The 16,397-nt window shown below is 49.2% G+C and overlaps 1 protein-coding gene across 1 annotated transcript in view; it reads left to right on the top strand.

The window, feature by feature from the left end:
- The window catches only part of RASSF2 (Ras association domain family member 2), a 48,339-nt gene that overhangs the window by 16,578 nt on the left and 15,364 nt on the right, over window positions 1-16,397 (top strand). The window contains exons 3-6 of the mRNA XM_077805775.1: window positions 2,150-2,225; window positions 3,130-3,281; window positions 9,186-9,274; window positions 15,979-16,139. Of these exons, the coding sequence (XP_077661901.1) occupies window positions 2,150-2,225; window positions 3,130-3,281; window positions 9,186-9,274; window positions 15,979-16,139 (478 nt within the window). The remainder of the gene's footprint in view (window positions 1-2,149; window positions 2,226-3,129; window positions 3,282-9,185; window positions 9,275-15,978; window positions 16,140-16,397) is intronic.

The following is a 16,397-nucleotide window of genomic DNA, read 5'->3' as shown; positions in this document are numbered from 1 at the left end:
CGAAGCATTCCTTCAGGGCAGTGTTGGCTGGCAGGACGCAGCAATTGTAGCTGCACACTCCTTACTCTGGACCGGAAGATGCAATAAACATGCATTGATGGCCCCTGTGCTTAGAGTGGGGCAAAATCCTTGCCCATCCCTAGGGCCAATATGTTGATGTGCCCTGCAGATTTGTTTGTGACGGGCTTATGGAAACAAAGTGGGAGGTGATCACTGGACCTCTAGGCAGTGGTTCCGGTTCTCTGCGTATCGGTTTCTCTGCATTCCCAGATGTGCAGGCACAGAGTTGCACAGTGAACTACATGTCCAAAGCTCTCCTAGCAGTGTGAGAACTGAAACAAGCTGCCCTGACTTTCAGCGCCCTGATTTAGCTGCTGGAGACCCTCTGCATAGGGGACTTGGTCCCATAACTTATCTAGCTAAGTGCCTTTGAATATACAGGAATATTCCCCACCCGCAATTTCCACTTGCTTCTCTAATTTGTTACTCCTGCTACTTTAAGGGGTGGATCCTGCACTTGGTAAAGGGGTTGGGCCTTATTACGGAGAGTGCAGAGAGCACTCATGGTAGTAATTCCGGGGATTCCTCCAAGCATCTGGCTTTCGAAGGGCCCATAAGCTACTGCAAGGGAGAAACACACTTGGACCCAACACACATGCAGAGACACCTACGTGTTCCAGGGAGGAAGGATGCAGAGACACCTATGTGTTCCAGGGAGGAAGCGATGGTCCTGTGGTTAAGATCATAGAATATCAGGGTTGGAAGGGACCTCAGGAGGTCATCTAGTCCAACCCCCTGCTCAAAGCAGGACCAATCCCCAATTTTTGCCCCAGATCCCTAAATGGCCCCCTCAAGGATTGAACTCACAACCCTGGGTTTAGCAGGCCAATGCTCAAACCACTGAGCTATCCCTCCCCCCGGACCAGGATTCGGAAGTTCTTGGCTTTATCGAAGACTGTCGTGGTCAAATCAGTTAATTGCTCAGGGCTGCACTTTGTCTCGTTTGTGGATAATACTCCCAGCATCAGTCACGTCTGCTTAGAGCAGGGACAGTCTCTGACTCTCTGTGGGGTGGGTGAATGAGAGAGAATCTAGGTGCTGCAATAATACATATAATAAATGGAATCTGAACCTGGTAACTTACTGCTCAGGAGCTGCTCGGGAAGAATGCCTACTGGAAAGCATGGGCCCCCTGGCACTCACTGGTAACAAGGACAGTGCTCTGTTAAGGTCCATCAAGGCAGGCTGAAGTCAGGGAGTGGAGAAGGAAAGGAGGTGTATGTGTACAGGGGTAAGGAGAGGGTTCCTGTGTATGTCAGCCTGTCCTTGCTGACAGCCCTATATCTGGAGTAGTCAGAGCTACACAGAGGCCTCATGCAACCTTTGGGAGCAGTGAGTTCCCCTCTCCAGATGGCAGCTGTTGCGTGCCACGTCGCAAAGGTTGGGAAGAGGGTCTCTGTTTCCACCTCGGCATGCTTGTGCTTTTCCCCAACACGCCCCTTTTCCATGCAGTGCGAGTGGAAGTGATGCCAAGGCAGGGAATGACCAAGGTCTGGTCTCATAGCCCTCAGTCATTGAATGCAAGCTCTGGATGTGGCTGGATTAAGCCATCAGTGCTACGGACCCACACCCAGGGCCTCGTCTCCCACAGTCAGGAGATCCCATGAGAATCTCCGCTTTCATATCTAAGAGAAAATGTTTTTCCATCCCTCGCTGTTGTAAAGAAAAGCTTGAAAGAAGGACGCGAGTGTAGCCACTGCAGTGACTCCTGCCGGAGCCTGCAGACAGTCTCCTGGGCAGATCCCAGGGCTGGAGAAGTGGGGTGGCCAAAGAGAAGCAGTAGCAAGTCCCTCAGCAGGGCATCAGATGGCTCTGCCATGGGGAGCCTGCTCCTGCCATCCCATGTAGATTCAGGGCTGCGGGGTCATGAGGTATTGTGCCTATGGCTCGTTTGCCTTAATCCAGCCCTGGCTCTGGAAAGTCATTCCTGACTCCATCAAACCTGCGTCAGCCCCTTCAGGTTACCATTTCAGGCGCTCTGATACTGCAGGGCCGGGTGCAGCACAAGAACCTGAGTTTGTCAGGCTTTGGTTCTTTCCTTGTCTCAGTGCGACTCCTTGCCTGCATTAATGTTGTCTTCATCTTCCAGAAATGAACTGCTGTTGCACTTGAAGACCTACAACTTGTATTATGAAGGTCAGAATTTGCAGCTCCGCCACAGAGAGGTGAGAAATCAATGATTAAATATCGAGCAGGTTGGTCTTGTGACTTAGATGGAGGAGGCTGTGTGAAAAATCAAGACCGTCTGGGTCAATGCCCACCTTGGAGGTCAAAAAGTGACTGCTGGCAAAGCAAGCTTCTGGCTGGTTATTATTGCAAGGAGGTGCTCTCCAGCTGTGAGGTTTTGAGTTCCTGTATTGTAGCTACTTTACTGAGGGAGACAGCGATCCAATGGGCTCTCCCCGTCCCACATGATCGCCTTTTGGAATCCACGGGAATTTTGACACTCATTTAAATAGGAGTGGGCTCTGGTCTCTTCCCGGGATTCAGAGATTAAGGCTGGAATGGGAACACCACAATCCTCTAGATCAGCTTTTTATTAGTAATATAATTATTCTGAAACATTGCATGATTTAAGCCTGTCTCTCGTTGCGTGCTGTGGGATGCTTTTTGGGGTATCGAGTGCATTGCTCCTGAGAGAAGGTGGGCTTTTAGTTAAAGCGGAAGGCTGGGAGTCAGGACTCCTGGATTCTCTTCCCAACTCTGGGCAGGGAGCATAGTCTAGGGTTAGAACGGGGGATTACGACTAAAACTTACGTGTAGACCAGGCCTGGAATCAGGACTCCTGGGTTCCGTTTCCAACACTGCCCGATGGCATGATGTCACATAGTGAGTAAATCCATCACCACTAGGCTTTCCATTTCCCTGTCCATACCGTGGAGATGATATGGCCTGTCCCTCACATTGTGGGGCTTTGTTAGTGATGATCAAGAGTTTGGAGAGCCTGGGGGGAGGGACGGGACAGGGTGGCAGGGCTGTGTGTTTAGATCTGCCTTGCCGAGGAGGAGAGGGCTCTGGCCAAGGCAGCGCTCTGAGATGTTGGCGTGTGTCTTTGTGTTTGCTGCCCAGGAGGAAGGCGAGTTCATCGTCGAGGGTTTGCTGAACATCTCTTGGGGCTTGCGCAGGCCAATCCGGCTGCAGATGCAGGATGACAACCAGCGGATCCGGCCTCCTCCTTCCTCCTCCTCTTGGCACTCTGGCTGCAACCTGGGCGCACAGGGGTCAGTAGATGGTCCGCTCTGCCTAGGGAGGAGGCTGTTGTAAGAACTCCTGGGCATGGATTCATTGTCTTGGTAGAGGCATCCGTGGGGGTCTGCTAGACCGCACACACGCAACACTGGGACCCAACGTGCAGCTCCAGAAACCGTCCGATGGGCTTCTCCTCTCTACTGAGGTCGAATTAGGGCTTATTGCCAATGCAGTCTGCAGTCACTGGGGGAGGATGGTGAAATGCCTGACGTGGAGAACTGAGTGCTGCCTGCATTATTGCAGTAGCGCCTAGAGGCCACAACCAAGAGCATAGCCCCATTATGCTAGGTGCTGTACAAACGTGTAGGAAGATACTCCCTGCCCTGAAGAGCTTACATGCTAAATAGACAAGACAGATGAAGGGTGGGAGGGGAAACTGCGGCACGGGGAGATGAAGTGACTGACTCAAGGTCACACAACGGGTCAGCGGCAGAGCCGGGAACAGACCCCAGGTTGCCCGAGTCCTGTTCTGGTGCCCTCTCCACTAGGCCGCACTGCCTCCCTGCTGGTTGCCTTCAGATTACAACTGTGTGCTGAGCTCTTCCCATCTGAGTTGCCCAGCGCTATGGGGGGGGGAATTGGGGAGCTTCCGTAGCCCTGCTGCTGCTGAGGAAAATCTGGCCAGTTGGCTCATGGCTGAATAGACCAGCGCTACTGGTGTCAGCAGTTGCTGCCGCTCAAAGATGCCCTCTGCGCGTCTACGGTGAGCTTCGCGCATCTCCTGCCATCTTGCCCGAGAGAAGGCTTTCTTCTGCCTCGCCTAATAAAGCAGCTGCCTGTAGCCGTGATGGGCGGGTCCTGCTACTGGGCTGAGGGCTTTGCCAGTGTCGTCTGTTTATTTTAGAGAACGGGCTGGATTGTGGAAACAGAGACACCTGGGGCTTTCTTTCCCAGCTGTACCAGTGACTTAGGCGGCCTGTTCAACGTCACACGGCTCCTGCATGCTTCAATTTCCCATCTCTGAACCGGGAACCTCTTGTAAAGTCATTGGAGATCTGTGGATGGGAAAAATCTCCTGTACAGTCGCTAGTTGGCGGGATTAATTCTTCGTTGCCAGCTGGCAAACAAACGCGAGAGACAGCCTTGTGAATTCCTAGCTTGCAGCGCTGCTTTTTGTGTGCGCCTTATCTGGAAGGCAGTGGAAAGCAACCCAATCTAGAACAGAAGCTAAGCTTCCTTAGGTTTGCTGTGGAGTGAACTTCCCCCTGGTTTTATTTAGAGTCCGTGTATTTCACTGACTCGGTATTTTGACATATCCCGCAGGAGGTATTTTAACTTCTTGATTTGCCAGTCGAATTATTTTCTTAGCTTGGCTCTTGCAACTTCCCTATGCAGAGTATGTAACTTGAATACAGCTTTCTTCTCTCTGGCCCAGCTGGGGTGTGGCTTATGTTCCCACCATCCGATCTGCCTGTTGGCTCAGTTTCCCTGCAGATTGGATAGTTCAGCTCTCTGGCCAAGCCAAAAATTACACCTTCCAGAGTAAACAAAAAAGTCAATAAGGGGGGGAAAAAGAAGGCTCCCTGGGCAACAGTCGCTCATGTTTACGTAGAAGGGCTAACGCAAGTTAAAACTACAACTGCCTTGTTCACGTTTTGTTTTGTTTAAATCACATGTGAAGATGTAACCTTTTTTTCCCTAGTGAAGATGGGGCCTTGTCTTTTGCACCTTGCGTTAGCTGATTATCTCAGATTAATTGGCACTTGACGACATATTTGTAAAGACTAGTTTTGGACATTTTTCCATGGTTATGTTTGCAGCAAATATTTGGACTTTTACCCTAGGCTGATCCTCCTTTGCCTAAGGTACAAAAGTCCAGTGAAGACAAGGCAACAAAGAGCCAGTTCTGCTATGACAGAGACCCACATGAAGCTCCTTGCAGGATGGGGGCCTTTAATAACAGAGCTTCCTTTAACATAGCCAAATGCAAAATTATACACCAAGGAATTCAGGCCAGACCTACAGAATGGTGGACTATATCCTGGAAAGCAGCAACACTGAGGGAGAGTTAGGGGTCATGTGGACAATATATGTCATTGAGGAGACACTGGAATAGAATCATAGAATATCAGGGTTGGAAGGGACCTCAGGAGGTCATCTAGTCCAACTCCCTGCTCAAAAGCAGGACCCATACCCAATTAAATCATCCCAGCCAGGGCTTTGTCAAGCCTGACCTTAAAAACTTCTAAGGAAGGAGATTCCACCACCTCCCTAGGCAACGCATTCCAGTGTTTCACCACCCTCCTAGTGAAAAAGTTTTTCCTAATATCCAACCTAAACCTCCCCCACTGCAACTTGAGACCGTTACTCCTTGTTCTGTCCTTTTCCACCACTGAGAATAGTCTAGAACCATCCTCTCTGGAGCTGCCTCTCAGGTAGTTGAAAGCAGCTATCAAACCCCCCCTCATTCTTCTCTTCTGCAGGCTAAACAATCCCAGTTCCCTCAGCCTCTCCTCATAACTCGTGTTCCAGACCCCTAATCATTTTTGTTGCCCTTTGCTGGACTCTCTCCAATTTATCCACATCCTTCTTGTAGTGTGGGGCCCAAAACTGGACACAGTACTCCAGATGAGGCCTCACCAATGTCGAATAGAGGGGGACGATCACGTCCCTCGATCTGCTCGCTATGCCCCTACTTATACATCCCAAAATGCCATTGGCCTTCTTGGCAACAAGGGCACACTGCTGGCTCATATCCAGCTCCTCGTCCACTGTCACCCCTAGGTCCTTTTCCGCAGAACTGCTGCCTAGCCATTCGGTCCCTAGTCTGTAGCTGTGCATTGGGTTCTTCCGTCCTTAGTGCAGGACCCTGCACTTATCCTTATTGAACCTCATCAGATTTCTTTTGGCCCAATCCTCCAATTTGTCTAGGTCCCTCTGTATCCTATCCCTGCCCTCCAGCGTATCTACCACTCCTCCCAGTTTAGTATCATCTGCAAATTTGCTGAGAGTGCAATCCACACCATCCTCCAGATCATTTATGAAGATATTGAACAAAACCGGCCCCAGGACCGACCCCTGGGGCACTCCACTTGACACCGGCTGCCAACTAGACATGGAGCCATTGATCACTACCCGTTGAGCCCGACAATCTAGCCAACTTTCTACCCACCTTATAGTGCATTCATCCAGCCCATACTTCCTTAACTTGCTGACAAGAATACTGTGGGAGACCTGTCAAACGTTCCCTTGGTGAATCCATGCTGACTGTTCCTGATCACTTTTCTTACTGCATCCTTTTCTGCAAAGGACATTGAAACAATACTGCATCCTTTTCTGCAAAGGACATTGAAACAATTAGCGAGGGTGCAGAGAAGAGCCACGACAGTGATTTGAGGGCTGGAGAAGATGCCTCGCAGTGATCGACTTTAAGAGCTCAGTCTGTGTAGCTTACCAGACTGAGCAGTGACTTGATGCGGTGTATGAACCGTCTTCACCGGGAGAAAATAGCTCATATTAAAGGGCTCTTTCATTTAGGGGAGAAAGGCGGAACAAGAATGGTTGAAAGCGAAAACCAGACCCATTCAAACTGGGAATAAGGCACCATTTAAAATTTTTATTTATTTATTTTTAAACAGTGAGGGTGATTAATCATTGGAACAAACTACCCAGAGAAGTGGTGGATTCCCTGTCTTTGTCTTTAACTCAAGACTCAGTGCTGTTCTGGAAGATACGCTTTAGCAAAACACCCACTCTGGGGCTCAGCAGAAGGGTAACTGGGTGAAATTTTGGGAGCTGTGATATACAGGAGATGAGACGAGATTATCTGTTAGTCCCTTTTGGCCTTAAACTCTATGAAAGTATCTATAAATGTGACCGGGAGAGACTGGGATGGGAAAGTTAACTTTCCCTCCACCTAGGTGGTTTAGAATATCCCAGAAAGGAAATGAGTGCTAATGAGGCTCTTGCAAATGAGGCTCTTACTTCCTACTGTGAAGTAAGCTAGTATTATCACTGCTAGGTAAACTGAGGCACGTGGCAGTTACTCTGTCAGGCTGTGGCAGAGCTGGGAGAAGTCCCAATTTGCTGTCTGGAACCGTAAATCTCATCAGTCCTGTCTCCCTCTCCTCCCTTTCTGTCCTCTTGATTTTTCCATCATTTTGTTGTTGAGTGAAACCTCCTTATGTCTTGTCTTGCATCACGTGACCCTTGGAATCCTTGTGTTGCTGCCTGGTACTTTCTTCACATCATTCTAGTACGACCCCGTTGTTTTTTATGACCGGGGTGTGTGTGTGTGGGTTCGGGGGTGGGGGAACCACTGCGGGTGTCGTACAAACATATTACAGGGGATCTGTCTCGGCGGGAAAATCATCCTATATTTTGAAACATTTGATATAACCCTGTATTTGTTATGAGATCCTCTCTTCAGCAGTGAAACCCAACAAAAGCTGACCGTTCAAAACATCCACCTTACGTAAAGTTGGCTGGTGGGGGAATAGGGGAATTTGGGGGGGAAAACTTCATCAGTTTTTTTCCCTATAAAAATTAGTTTTCATCAAAACTATCGCTGAAAAATCTAAATCCAGAACATTTCAACTGGCTGAGTAGTTTGATCTTAAGAGCTGAGATGGGGACCCAGTTATAGGGCATTAATCCTGCGCAACGGCAAAGCAAAAAACAATGTATGTTATCAAAAGGCATCATTACACTTACCTCAAATCTCCAGAAATGTGGGCAATCTCCTTTAGAAAGCCACCTGATATTTCCAACTGCATAAAATCCTTACTGATTTGCAGATATAACATACAGCTAATGAACTGGACTGGTCAAACGATAAGCTTTTGATTGCCTGTCTTACCATGACCAATGCATTCCATTGAGCTGTGTGTTAAGATATGGGGTAGGGTGCATTGAAAAACAAAACTTAAAATCATTGTGTAGGCACTGAATTCCATGGCACTCGGACACACTGTTGTGTCTTTTGTCATAGCATCTAAAACCCAACCAGTCTACGCTGGGTACTGTATGGTCTCACAGTAAGACAGTCCTTGCCCCAAAGAGCTGACAATTTTAATGCACAAGCGATGGGCAGGGGAACAGAGAGAAGCAAGCTGTCCCATGTCATCCAGCAGGTTAGAGCCAGGAATAGAACCCAGGTTTCCTGACTTCTAGCCCTGAATGCGATCTACTGGACCCACTACCTCTGCATAGCTACAGAGAGCCCAATGTGACTTGGTGCAAGGGCAAGCTATTAAGAGGACTGCAGTCATGCGATGGCAGTGCACACCGCTGCAGAGGGGTGTACATCACCTACACTGTCTTAGCCAAGTTAAATCGGAGGGTCACTTCAGTGTTCCCCCAGGTATTAGACCTTGTGGGACTAAAAGCCAAAAATCTCTCCCTGCTGTAGTGTGGACAAGTAAATAGTGTATTGAAAACTAGGGTGGCAGAAGTTCTCTGCTACGTCCAACAGCGGACACTGTCTTTGAATTACTGTACAGACTAATGGGAGTTCAATTGAAACCTAGCACGCTTTTGCCTTGTCAAATAGGGAGCTCGTGCTTGCCTCTGAGCCAAAATTTCAGTCCCAGCCTTCTTGGCTTCCGGTGTGTGTCCCTCAGTCTGGTAAGAAACCAGAAAGTATCCAGGGATGAAATTCACCCCTGTGTGGAGGGTCAGCAAAAGGGGCCTGGCCCTTTTGCACAGAGGGTGGATTTCCACCTCACTTGTATTTGTATAGGGTTATCTGGCCTGGCTACGTACTGAGATACGAACCTTATTTGGTTGTGTGGTGGTGTTGAGAGGGAAAAAAAAAAAAAAGTCCATTCGATGAGGCACCCACATCTGATGCTCCATTATGTGAGAGAAAGTGAGCTCGCTGTCTTGGCTGGTGACTTTGAGCCTGTATTGTGACAGTATGTCTCTCTCTTTATTAGGTCTGCAGTGAAGCCAAGCACCATACCCGATATTCAGATTACAGATGTTGACACCTCCACGGATGCTGATGACTCAGAGAGTGGAACAGGTGAGACCAGGATGGTGGGTTTGCTAACTGATCTGTTCTCTGTCAGTAGGCTGTCCCAGTATAAACCAAAGGGGTGATGCCCCAGGCCTAAAACTTTTGCTTTCTTTTATTCCAATTCTCTTTGATTCAGTGGAATCACTCTGCCAGAATTTAATCTTGCACTTGTCTTGCATGAAATAGTTTATCTATCTATATTATAAACAGCGATGCCTTTAGTTATGGTCGCCCAAGAGTTTCCACCACGTTTAAACGATGTACTGTAATTAAGACCAAGGGCCACACATCGAATAACAAGGATATGAAGAAACAATCAGTAGCTGCTTGTTCAGTGAGCACTGTCCATCCTGTGCCTTGAATGAGTCTGGGGTTCCGCGAGTTTGTTTTTTTAACATTAAAATGCTCAAGTAAGTGAGGACTGTAACGTGCTTAGGCACGGGCAGCATTAGTTCTGGCGTAGCCTAACTTTTGAGTGCTTCACTTTGCAACCTTAATGTTTTTTAACGTTGTTTAGTGTTGCGGGACGGAGGTTTTTTTTTTTTTTTTTTTTTAATATGTAACATGTAGACCTTGCTAATTTACTGAGTGTTCTGTACCATAGCCATTGTTATACAAGCAGAGTGCCGATTAGAGATGGTTTAAGGCTTGATCTGAAGCCTATTGAGATCAGTTTGAAGTCTTCACCGGGCTCTGGATCAGATCCGTAGAGCTGGTTAAAAAACGAAAATCTTTCCAAAATTCCAAGTTTTGCAGAGTTTGAAACAAATGTATTGGGCAATTCTTCCCCCCTGACAGCTCGGGGTTTTACTTAGGGCTTGTCTACATGGCAACGCAATGCAGAATACGGGGGTGCGAATTGTGCTCTATCACATCTCCTGTAGACCCTACTGATGTCAACGAAAAGGTATCTAGTTTACAGTGATATCCTTCCATTTGAAACTGAACGACACGAACGAGAACTAGGTACTTCTCAGTTCATGCCAGCGGAGTCTGCACGGGGCAGTTAAAGCACCACACATTGGCATGTTCTACAGTTCACGTCCCCGTCATCTGCCTTGCACCTCCCTGTAGACAAGCACTTAACTTCTTTTGTATAATATCGACAGTTCTCATGATTCTTTGTTTCCTCTTCTGAAGAAAGAGCCATTATTTTGGTGTGGGGGATGTGTGGTTGGGCAGAGGTTTTGTTCAGACAAAAACTTGACCAGTTTGTATTATGAAAGCACTCAGAGGTTCCCCCAGGACCGAGACCTGGATGCAACACAAAAATACAATAATACAGCCATTGATCGGACCGCAAATCAGCTGGAGAATGACTTCCCCTGAAGCCGTTGGGTCTGATTTCCGCTTTTCTTCCCACACAGGCACCCCCATTGCCCCGCGCCTTCTCTTGTCTTGGGTGAAGTTTTTTTTTAAAAGCATCGATGCTCCCAAGTTGTTTAAGTACCATTGAGAGCTGACAGGAGCTAGGTTTCATCCACACTGAAAATTTTCTAGTTTAAACCACAAAACTGCACCAATATAACGCCCCTGCGTGGACACGTCTTGTTCTGGATCGAATGTTGTTTTTTTTTTTCAGTTTAGATTAAACTGCTTCCAAAGGGACAAATTGAATAAAACCTCTTACATCAGAATACGAGCATGCACATGGGGTTACATTGGTGTAACTGCGGTGCTTTAAATTCACGCCTTATCTTACACCGGTGTAGCTTTCCCGTGTAGGCAAGTTCTTAGCTCCTATGTTCAGTTCTGAACAATTTGCCTATTCCTATATCTTGCTCTCTGGCCCTATCGCGTTCAGATTCCCCAGGAAGGGGGTTGTTGCTATGTTAACCTGTTGAGTTCTTTAAGCCTAACCCAAAATATCCACCGTAGAAATCTTGGGGAGCACGTTAGCGTGGGACCAGCGTGGCCTTTGCCGTTTGCCCAGAAGCTATGCAGGTGTCCTAGAAGCTACTCCGAAAGCCCAGAGTGAAACCCCAAAGGAAAGCAAGGGTTGTTGAGTAACAATCTCCACTTGTCTCCATGCTTCCTTTTCCTTTAGCAGCCCCCGTGCTCCCCTGGTGCATGGGTTGCTCCCGGCTTTCAAGAGGAAGAATAGGAGCCATTGTTTAGTAGCGTTACCATGGAGAAGTAAACATTTCTAAGAAGGTTTCTCTCCCCCCCCACCCCCACCCCCCCATCTGTGCGTGCACACAGAGTTGAGTCTGAAGGGCCTTTCCTGTGAGAGGGAGGGCTGTCTCCGCTCAGCAAAGGGAGGGCTGTCTCTGCTCCGGGCATGCTTTAGCATAGTAACCCTTACCATGCTGGTGGTGTGCCATCCTGTTGCCTTGGGCTCTGATCCTGCCTGGTCTTCCATGCTAAGCAGGGTTAGGTTGGGTCGCTGCTTGGATGGGAGACTGCCCAAATGCTGTGGGGAATGGGGTTGTTCTTCACTAGGTTATTATTTATATTCCAGTGGGGATGGGGAACTAGTCCCTGCTCTGAATAGAGGCACAGGGAGAGGATCTGACTGGCCACGGTGTCTCAGTGGCAGAGTCGGGAATAGAATCCAGGTCTCCTTTCTCCGGATCCTATTGCTGGGACCAAACTCCGTTTAGTGTCTTGGTGCTGAATTGATGCCCCAGAATGGCGTGAACAGGTGAGGTGCTGCCAAAGCTGCCCTCTTGAGACAGAGAAACAGAAAACCAAATCATTTGGGGTCAGTGAAGAGCCCCATGGCCCGTTTTCCAAGCGTGTGGAGGGCGAAGTCCTGAGGACAAGGCAATCTGTAATTACAGTTCGCCTGTCTGGATCTCCCTGCAGTTCTGGCTGGCTGATCAGCTGCCCTTCCTGGGCTGCAGTGCAGTGTCCCAGGACACAGTGAAAGACCCACCACGTTGCTCTCTGAGATGGCTGCTTTTCAGCAGTAGATGAAGCCGTTCGTGTATAGCCATGGCAATGTGCTGTGGGATCGATTGGGAGGGCAAGTGCTGTCGAAATGTTAATTCTCGAAAAGACTAAGGCACAGTTTGGTCATCTTCTCCATCGCGGGTAAGGAGCTCTCCATGTGTTTAATGAGTGTGCCTGTCTTGGGACTCATTCTAACTCCTCCTTTACCGGGGTAGTCTGACGATATGAGAGGAAGCTGCGTGTGGGTCTGTAAAAACAGGAAGTCCGCATCCTTTCTGCAACTGCTCCCTTGTTAATGTAGCTTCGTTCCATATGTTCCTTCTCAGGGACTGGCTGGTGGGGTAGAGAGATGGAATTATAATCTGGGTTGGGCCTGAAAGGGCAGTTGCAACCCGCTGTGGTTTATATCGCTGCTGCTTGCGGACATGCCTTTTCTGTGTTTCATTTTGTTTTCCCACCCTGCCCCTTAAGACTCCTGGATGCTTTTCTGCTGCTACAGCAGTGGCATCTGGCATTTGGGCGTTGGGAGCCACATGATCCTCGCTCAGCTACCCACTCGCTCCGTGGCCAAGTCGCTTTTCTGAGGCGCTGAGCACCTGTTCGTCCCATTAGGACTTCAAGTTGTAGGTGCTCGGAATCTCTGAAAGTCGGGCTCTCACCCTGTCTCCCTTAGCTTCCCTACGTATCAAAGTGCCTGATGTGTCCCTCCCTGGCAGCTGCGTTGAGGACTGATTGCATGGTATGTGCGAGGCACTTGGAACGTAGCAATCGCCCATCTCAGTGTTGGTCTTTATTACTTGTCTGAAGTACCTTAGAATCATAGAAGATGAGGGTTGGAAGAGACCTCGAGGAGGTCATCATCTAGTCCAACCCCCTGCTCAAGGCAGGACCAACACCAACTACATCATCCCAGCCAGGGCTTTGTCAAGCCGGGCCTTAAAAACCTCTAAGGATGGAGATTCCACCACCTTCTTAGGGAACCCATTCCAGTGCTTCACCACCCTCCTAGTGAAATAGTGTTTCCTAATATCCAACCTAGACCTCCCCCTCTGCAACTTGAGACCATTGCTCCAGCCGAGCTCCATCCTCTCTGGAACCCCCCCCCCCCTTCCGGTAGTTGAAGGCTGCTGTCACATCCCCCCCTCACTCTTCTCTTCTGCAGACTAAATAACCCCGGTTCCCTCAGTCTTTCCTTGTAAATCATGTGCCCCAGCCCCCTGATCATTTTCGTTGCCCTCTGCTGGACTCTCTCCAATTTGTCCACATCCCTTCTGTAGTGGGGGGACCAAAACTGGATGCAATACTCCAGGTGTGGCCTCACCAGGGCCGAATACAGGGGAATAATCACTTCCCTCAATCTGCTGGCAATGCTTCTACTAATGCAGCCCAATATATCGTTAGCCTTCTTTACAACAAGGGCACCCTGTTGACTCGTATCAAGCTTCTGTAATCCCCAGGTCCTTTTCTGCACTGCTGCCGCTTAGCCAGTCGGTCCCCAGCCCGTAGCGGTGCATGGGATTCTTCCGTCCTAAGTGCAGGACTCTGCACGTGTCCTTGTTGAACCTCATCATATTTCTTTTGACCCAATCCTCCAATTTGTCAGGTCACTCTGGACCCTATCCCTACCCTCCAGCGAATCTACCTCTCTCCTCTCCCTCCCACCCACCCCAGCTTAGTTCATCTGCAAACTTGCTGAGAGTGTCTTCTATTAATAGCATGGCACTGAAGGTGTCTTCTATTCATAGCATGTCATTGCAAAACCCTTTACTGTGGCTGTCATATATGCCCGTAAACCTGCTACATAATGTACATCTAGGGCTCCTCATGAATGTTGGGTCACGATTGCCTGTCTGTGGGAAATGGAACTTGCAAGAGATTCTCTTGGCATGGACGTGCTTTGAATTTAAAAAGAAAAAATCTTAAGTCCTAGCTCCAGTGGTTCATTAAAAATGGATGAACTGCTATTTCATTATAATCTGGATATGGGCCAGTTTTCATTCAGAGATGTTAAGTATTGGCTTGCTTCTCCTGTTCTCATCTTAAAAAATTGCTCAAATATGACCAGATGAGTAAGATGCTTAACTTCATAAAAGAAGAGGCTTTAACCAAGCAGTGGCATGGATTTACACTGCAAAATTGTGAATTAATAGCCTCCATCAATAGATGAGAGAGACTACGTGGGTTAATATATAAACCAGCAGCTAAGATTATATTGCACAAGTTCTAACTGGTTTCAAGCTAAAAAATGCAGAATTTTGCATCACTTTAAACCAGGGGTTGGGAATCTTTTTTTTCTATCCGGGGCCACTGACCCACAGAGAAAAACCAGTCGTGGGCCACGCACAGCCCTGTGAAGAAGGTGGGGGCTGCAGAGTCTCGGGGCTTCCCCTAGGCTCCGGGGTGGGGCCAGAAATGGGGGGTTCAGGGTGCTGGAGTGGGCTCCAGGCAGGGGATTGGGGTGCAGGAGGGGGTGAGAGCTCTGGCATGGGGTCGGGGTGGGGCTGGGGGTGAAAGGTTTGGGGTGCAGGAGGGGGTTCTGGGTCAGGGTCAAGGGGTTTGGAGTGTGGGAGCGGGGTCGGGGTGTGGGAGGAGGTGCGGGGTCTGGGAGGGAGTTAAGGTGCGGGAGGGGGCAGGAGGTTGGGGTGTGGTCTGGGAGGGAGTTAGGGTGCAGGAGGGGGTTCCGACCTGGGGGCAGGGGGCTTGGGGTGTGGGCTCTGGCCGGGCAGTGCTTAACTTAGGCAGCTCCCCAGCAGCGGTACAGTGGGGCTAAGGCAGGCTCCCTGCCTGCCCTGGCTCCGCGCTGCTCCCAGAAGTGGCTGCCATGTCTGCCGCTGGGCAGAGGGCTCTGTGCAGTGCACGCTACCCACGCCCGCAGGCCCCGTCCCTGCAGCTCCCTTTGGCCGCAGGTCCCAGCCAGTGGGAGCTGCGGAGCCAGCACTGGGGACGGGGGGCAGGGGCAGCACGCGGGGTTTCCCTGATCACCCTTGCGCCTAGGGGCCACAGGGACATGCTGGTTGCTGCGTGGAGCTGACTGGACTTTTTATAACCTGTCGGCTCCAGACCTGTGGGGTGTGGAGCAGGAGGGGCAGAGGTTCGGGGCTTCCGGCCCATGGCACGGAGGCTTGGTGTGGGCCAGATTAAATGAAGCAGGGGGCCAGATCCAGCCCGCGGGCCAGAGGTTCCCCACCCGTGCTTTAAACCTTATTAAAAGCATTTGTTTTCTGGAACTGTCATTTTGTACAATTAGTGTTAATATCAAATAACGATAGAGACAGGGTTATTATAGCGGATCACAAATTGAATATAAGCCAACAATGTGATGCAGTTGTAAAAAAGGCTGATATCATTCTGGAGTATATTCATGGGAGTTTCATATCTAAGACAGGGGATGTAATGATCTCACTCTGCTCGGCACTGGTGAGGCCTCAGCTGGAGTACTGTGTCTGGTTTTGGGTGCCACGTTTTGGGAAAGATGTGGACAAACTAGAGAGAGTCCAGACGAGAGCAACAAAAAAGCTGTTAAGAACAAGTTGGATAAACACTTGTCCGGGATGATCTAGGTTTACTTGGTCCTGCCTCAGTGTAAGTTGGACAAGATGACCTCTTGAGGTCTTTGTATCGTGGCAGTGCCTAGTAGCCCCAGTCATGGACCAGGACCCCATTGTGCTGGGTGCTGTACAAACACAGAACAAGAAGATGGTCCCTCCCCCAAAGAGCTGACCATCTAAGTAGTAATGACACACGTTTCTCCAATGGTATCTCCTTTTACACATGTGAGTCTCTTGTTTGAAAGCCATTCTTACTCTTCATTTCAGATGTCGGAGACTTAAAACCCCAGCAAGAGGAAACTCCACAGCTGATGCGGACCCGGAGCGACGTGGGAGTCCGTCGCAGGGGGAATTTCCGCACCCCAAGTGAACAGCGGCGGATCAAACGCCATCGGTTTTCCATCAACGGGCATTTCTACAATCACAAAGTAAGGACCCTGAGCCCAGACAGAGCATGTAGTTGCTTTCGAAGTGCCAGAAAATAACTTGAATAGCAGATGAAAAAGAAAGTGTCACTACTCAAATGTCAGCACTGATTATGTGGCTGAAGCGTATCTTTGTAGTGTGTTCCTGCTTTTTGGGATCTTGGCTGGGTCCCCAAAATCCATCCATGTACAGTAAGCCTGGACTCCCGCGAATTCCTCAAAATAGGGTTTAAATGGGTCCTGAAAAGGGCCTAGACCTTG

Source organism: Eretmochelys imbricata, chromosome 26 (assembly GCF_965152235.1).
Source record: "Eretmochelys imbricata isolate rEreImb1 chromosome 26, rEreImb1.hap1, whole genome shotgun sequence".
Taxonomy (NCBI): Eukaryota; Metazoa; Chordata; order Testudines; family Cheloniidae; genus Eretmochelys; species Eretmochelys imbricata.
This window is presented reverse-complemented; position numbering and strand designations above follow the sequence as displayed.